The 5,806-nt window shown below is 32.1% G+C and overlaps 3 protein-coding genes across 3 annotated transcripts; 1 reads left to right on the plus strand and 2 right to left on the minus strand.

Moving 5' to 3' along the window:
* Positions 1-361: 361 nt before the first annotated feature.
* LOC102579464 (uncharacterized) lies at positions 362-1,117 on the minus strand. Its single transcript, XM_015313574.1, has 2 exons — positions 1,074-1,117; positions 362-737 (listed from the first exon to the last, which is right to left on the minus strand). Exons 1-2 carry the CDS (start codon positions 1,115-1,117, stop codon positions 362-364), a joined length of 420 nt encoding a protein of 139 aa, XP_015169060.1.
* Positions 1,118-1,590: 473 nt separating this feature from the next.
* On the plus strand, positions 1,591-3,145 carry LOC107062679 (scopoletin glucosyltransferase-like). The gene is made up of 2 exons (XM_015313575.1): positions 1,591-1,713; positions 2,333-3,145. The coding sequence occupies exons 1-2, from the start codon at positions 1,591-1,593 to the stop codon at positions 3,143-3,145; spliced, it is 936 nt and encodes a 311-aa protein (XP_015169061.1).
* Positions 3,146-3,954: 809 nt separating this feature from the next.
* LOC107062678 (histidine decarboxylase-like) lies at positions 3,955-4,984 on the minus strand. The gene is made up of 2 exons (XM_015313573.1): positions 4,788-4,984; positions 3,955-4,701 (listed from the first exon to the last, which is right to left on the minus strand). Exons 1-2 carry the CDS (start codon positions 4,944-4,946, stop codon positions 4,132-4,134), a joined length of 729 nt encoding a protein of 242 aa, XP_015169059.1. The 5' UTR covers positions 4,947-4,984; the 3' UTR covers positions 3,955-4,131.
* Positions 4,985-5,806: the final 822 nt, after the last annotated feature.

Genomic DNA, 5,806 nt, shown 5'->3' on the forward strand with positions numbered 1-5,806 from the left:
ATATATATATATATATATATGGACATTTTTGACCTATTAAGTAACAATAGAGACATTTTTGGATCAAACTATGGACTATAAGGGTATTTTTAAACCAAACTATTCAGTAATGACATTTTTGTTCAATTTCACATAATTTAAGAATATTTTTTACCCGAATCTGAATGATAAGTAATTTCAACAAATATACTTGGATGCTTGCATTGGAATTGCTAACCAATTAGTCACACGAATGAAATAAGTTGTAAAATGAACCCCTTGAAAGTTTATTTTTATTATATTATTGTTGTCACTATAATATCCTAAAAAAGCCATGAGACACATGCATAGCCTTGTAATATTGGTACATAAATAGGTAAAGTTAATTGCGATATTTAGCTTTATAATCACTCCAAAGTTGATCAACTGTCTTTCCTAGTAAGTCAACAAAGAACTGATTACTATAACCATTTCTCATTTTTTTGTTAAGTTGTGCCACAAATCCATTTCTTAAACTGTTGCAATAACTAAGAAATTGAGCAGTCACATCATAGCCTTGGTCCCACCGATCACCCTGACCTGGTTTCACCCAGTGGCTTGGACCAAGACCAGCTTTGAGCCTCACATAATCAGCAATCCCTTCAATTAATCCTCCAGGAGCCTTACCATTTCCATTCCACTGCCAAATGTGAGAACTTTCGTGGTATAATACACTAGTGATCTCTCTCTTAACGTCCCCAGAGTAACCTTGGATATACCTGAAAACACAAACGTAACGTTCAAATTTTGAATAGTACACAAATTACTATTTTTTATCGATGATCGGATGCACTACAAAAAAATAATAATCAAACTAAGCAAAAAAAATATGTTATTTTATAATTATACTTTTAAATTAAAATGATTTTTTTTTTTTTTATGAAATTAGAGCTTAGGCGGCCAAGATTTAAAATAAAATAGGCAAATCATATATCATACAACAAAAAGGAGGATATGGGGAATCAAACTTGAGTGACCTACAAACAGAGGTGAATCCAAAATTTAAAGATTTTGGGTGCATCAATATTATATTTTCAACTACTTAAAATAAAAACAGTGAAAAAATAGCTTCAGCAATAGATTCAAATCCTGGTCTCATGGATGGTTCCTCTAGCTTATACCAATAGCACAAGAACACTCGTATGCTTTTCTTGATTGCACTGTTAATTATATTCTAGTTTCTGTCAATTTTTCAAGATATATATATATATATATATATATATATAAAAGTTAACGGGTACACGTGCACACCCACTTAGAGGGGTGAGTCTGCCTTTGGAAATTGGAGCCTACTACCTATCACATTATTTTAGTCTGTATGGTATACTACGCTTTCTCTATTATTTGTTATGTCTTGTTTTACCTCTATATATGTTACTTGAGTTGAAGGCTTTTCAAAAACATCTTTATCTCCACGAAGTAATTATTAAGGTAATATCTGTATATATACTGAAATAACTACATACGATATATTTATATTTCGCATAAAAATAAATAAATATTATGTAACTAATAATTTTTGTTATCCGCCTATCAGGTGAAACCCGGTTTCTTCCGGGTTTACCCGATGAAATGGGCATGGATTATGGTGATATAGTAAGGAGATACTATAACTCATCAGAGGAACCATTAATTGGTACAAAGAAGAAATCTTTTCCAACACAACCTGGTGATGAGCCAGTTTGGGTCCAAGAGGTAATTAATATTAATTTAAGTAATATATTTTTCTTTATGTGGTGTAGAACATGATTTTCTCACTCATTTTCTATAGAATCAGCTCACTGAGAAAACACATGGTGAAAAACACATTCTCATCGAAATAGTAAGAAATTTCCTAATTTTTCCGTACGAAAACATTACTTCCTCCGTTTAAAAAAGAATGATCTAGCTAGTTTGATTTGACATGGAGTTTAAAAAATAAAGAAGACTTTCTAATCTTATGGTTCTAGATTAAAGTTATGTCAAATGTACCAAAATATTCTTTAATCTTGTGGCTTTAAACATGTCACCTGATTGAAATTAAAATATTTCCAAAACAAGAAAAAGGTCAATTCTTTTTTTCACAGATTTTAAAAAAAAGTATATCTTCGTTTTTTTAAAACAGAAGGAGTACTAATTTTTCTTTTCTCACCATTTCAATCAAAACATTTGTAGGAACAACCACTTTACATTTTTCAGTAAAAACTCGGTGGAAAAATAATGACTTTTTAATAGTGGTTTTAAAAATGTATAATCGATAATTTCACCATAATTTAGATGTGTTTCTGCATTCACAATTATGTCTTCATATTCCTTCTTTGTTGGATTCTAACAGGTAAAGGTTACAAGTGCCATTCTTGTGAACACATATGATGTACTAGAACACACATTCTTGGAATATTTAGCCAAACAAACAAGACTTCCAATTTATGGAATTGGCCTTCTACCAGAAAAATTTTGGTCACTTACATCCACTAAATCCCTAATCCATGACAAAGACATTAGAACAATTAATAATTCAAGTCAAAAATCAAATTATTCAGAAGATGAAGTACTCAATTGGCTAAACACAAAATCATCAAATTCAGTAATTTACATCTCTTTTGGTAGTGAACTTTTACCAACTTTACAAGAACATGAAGAAATTTCAAAGGCACTAGTAGAGCTATCAAGTCAAAATTTCATATGGGTAATTTCCAAGAATCAAGATTATTATCCTAATGACTTGGAAAATAAAGTTGGAAATAGAGGTTTGGTTATACATGGATGGGCCCCACAATTGTTGATTTTAAGTCATCCGTCCACTGGCGGATGTTTGTTTCACTGTGGATGGAATTCGACTATGGAAGCGATTGGACAAGGGGTACCTTTATTGGCATGGCCAATTAGAGGTGATAATTTTTATAATGCAAAATCTATTGTGTGTCATCTCAAGATTGGTTATATGGTATCATCAATTAGAGAAAATATTGGGTTGAAAAAGGTTAAGAAGGATGAGATTATACAAGGGATTAAGAGATTAATGGAGGATAAACAAGTTCATGATAGAGTTGAAGAATTAAGTGACAAATTTAGAAATGCTAATTTTCCAGTTGGTTCAATTGCTAATTTGCATGATTTTAAGGATTTTATTATGCAAGCAAAGTGATGGTTGGAGATTGTTTACAATTTGTTTGGATGGTTGTTATCTATTGCATTGTATTATTGTTAGTTTGAATATAATGTTATGTAACAATAGAGTTGTAATGATCAATTTGATGTAATCATGTCATTTGCTTTCTTTTCCCCCATTTTGTCTGTGTACTTTTTAATAATTCTATTTTATCCTTTACTATACTTAATAGCTCTATTTCGCACTGTACTTTATTTGTAAGTTTATCGTTCAAATTGTTGATGAGTAGTATGATGTAACCACAGAAAACGACACAATCTAAGAAAATGGCAAACAAACATCATCTGCAGATGAGAAATTCCAAACAAAGGATACACAGAATAAGAACTTGGTGACTATAATATCATCAGCTTATTTGAAACTAGATTACATGATTTGCAATCTTTAAACTGGAATACAGAAAGTAAAGACAGGCAAAGTACATTTATTTTCGTTATACGGCAAAAACTGGCTGCAATTGTCTTGTAAACCATCTAAACACCATAAAGACATGCATAGGTACCAGGATGTTCTCCAGCAACTGAAGAGGTAACTTTGACATCCGGGGGGGGGGGGGGGGCATGAGATGCATCAAATATTGTCTCTTGGATATTCCTAAAGATCAAAATCTCCAAAATTTCATAAAATTCATGAGATATTCCTAAAGAGATCAAGACGATGTGGTCTCGTATGTTCATGAAATACATTACTAATAGCCCTCGAACCACGGAGAAATCCATAGAGAAGAATCAAGTTGTTCTATCAATAATATTCTTGTTTCTTCAGATTTTATTTATGATTGATTTACTTTCCACATATTCAAAATTTGTTGCAAACAAGATGATAATGAGACACTTCTCATTTCAAAATATAAATTTTAAAAAATCAAATAAAAAGACACATGAAAATTTATTTTCAAACTCTAATAACAATTTTTGAGTCACTCCAACATACTCCATAATCAAGACCATTCCAACGGAATTTTAGTGATGCATGTTGTGATAGGAGCATAGACAATTTTGAGAACCTATATCATCTGCTAGACAAGGAGCCAAAGTTATTCCACACCATTTTTCCCTCTCTTGCATTAAATCCTTGAAAAAATTGTCTATGATTTCTTTTGTTGTGCCTGGCATAACCACAACATGTGCCGTATCTCTTGTGCAAGATAGTTGCCAACGACGAATGAACTTATCGTCACAAGGTCGTTCAAACACCACGATATTGCTTAACTCATTGAGCATAGCACTAATTCCTGCTTTATGAAGCCGGTCTTTCAAATACCTAGCATTTTCATAGCACATTTTGGCATGTTGTTGCAATCCGACATGACCTTTCATGCTTAAACTGTACCATAAGAATATTGGTGCCAAACCATTTCGACTTCCAGAAATTGTATTATCTATTGAGGCAATATACTCAACTCTTTTTGAGATAGTAGCAATGTAAGTTTTCCTTGTTATTTGAACTCCACAAAGCATGGAACATCCCAAAAATTTGTGGCCTGAAACTGAAATACTGCCTATTGACTTCTTGAAGGTAATTATTTTCGCCTATTGATGAATACAAAGAGACACGTGTCATTTTCTATTTGTTCCCTTAAAAGAAAATAATGGACTAAAGTAATTAATATCCTTACATGGTTGATGAAGGGGACAATTAACCCATATAGTGCAGCATCACAATGGATGTAAAACCTATCATTGGAATAACCACAATTTTCAAGTATTTGTAGGATCATATCAACATCATCAATTGCTCCTTTGTAGGTAGTTCCTACAAATACATAAATTAACATAAATTTTTAAAAATAATAGTATTCCACATATGATCTAAATATATATATATATATATATATATATATATATATATATATGATCTTTTTTGAAGTTAACAGGTCGACTTACCCCCACTTACCAGAGCGGGTCCGCGTCTGCCTACAAACTTAATAATAAATATGGACATCATACAACTTTGTGCACATCGTTTCTACTGAGAATTTTTTATATGTAAGTTTGAGACATGCATTCATGAGGGTTTATTAATGTGTACCTTGCACTAACATGATTACATGAATCTCATTGTTGATGGCAAAAGCTACACCGCTCATGTCATCGATGAACAAGCTTACTTTTGGTACATTTTTGCGGTCAGCTGGAGAATTCTGCTGCTGGAAGGTATTCCATATGTAGGAAGTGGCAGCTGCCAGTGTTTGCTGACTATATTGAGCTCCGATATCTCAATTGAAACGGGCACCCCCAGGGGTGTTTGCCGCCGTGTTGGTCACAGAGTAATCCACAGCATCGATTTTCTGGGTGAATATTAACACGACGAATAAAGGACAAAGGAACAAAATCTTATGACTCATTGTTGATTTGCTCTGCTATTGATATGGTTTCTTATAAGAAACACCATCATATATATAGTTTTTCCATATACTTCAACACAAGCTGAAAAAAGGAAGATTAAGAGCTTGTTTGGATAAGTTGAAAAAAAAAGTTTCTAAGTCAAATAACATCGAATGATTTTTAACTCAAAAAAATAAAATCCAGGGGAGTTCTATTTTGGTTTTTAACTGTTTGAAAAAAAATATTTTTAACTTTGTCAAACATTTTCAAAAGCTAAAAGTGACTTAAAAATATGTTTGATCAGCTTTTA

This window comes from Solanum tuberosum, unplaced genomic scaffold (assembly GCF_000226075.1).
Source record: "Solanum tuberosum cultivar DM 1-3 516 R44 unplaced genomic scaffold, SolTub_3.0 scf00259, whole genome shotgun sequence".
Lineage (NCBI taxonomy): Eukaryota > Viridiplantae > Streptophyta > Magnoliopsida > Solanales > Solanaceae > Solanum > Solanum tuberosum.

What these genes read in the sequence shown, in the direction of transcription:
- LOC102579464 (XM_015313574.1), bottom strand. Translation starts at nt 1,117, where the DNA reads ATGAGACCAGGATTTGAATCTATTGCTGAAGCTATTTTTTCACT. An exon ending in GCTGAAGCTATTTTTTCACT is followed by an intron (nt 738 to 1,073) that starts GTTTTTATTTTA and finishes TTGTGTTTTCAG; the next exon opens with GTATATCCAAGGTTACTCTG.
- LOC107062679 (XM_015313575.1), top strand. Translation starts at nt 1,591, where the DNA reads ATGGGCATGGATTATGGTGATATAGTAAGGAGATACTATAACTCATCA. An exon ending in AGCCAGTTTGGGTCCAAGAG is followed by an intron (nt 1,714 to 2,332) that starts GTAATTAATATT and finishes GGATTCTAACAG; the next exon opens with GTAAAGGTTACAAGTGCCAT.
- LOC107062678 (XM_015313573.1), bottom strand. Translation starts at nt 4,946, where the DNA reads ATGTTAATTTATGTATTTGTAGGAACTACCTACAAAGGAGCAATTGAT. An exon ending in TTGTCCCCTTCATCAACCAT is followed by an intron (nt 4,702 to 4,787) that starts GTAAGGATATTA and finishes ATTCATCAATAG; the next exon opens with GCGAAAATAATTACCTTCAA.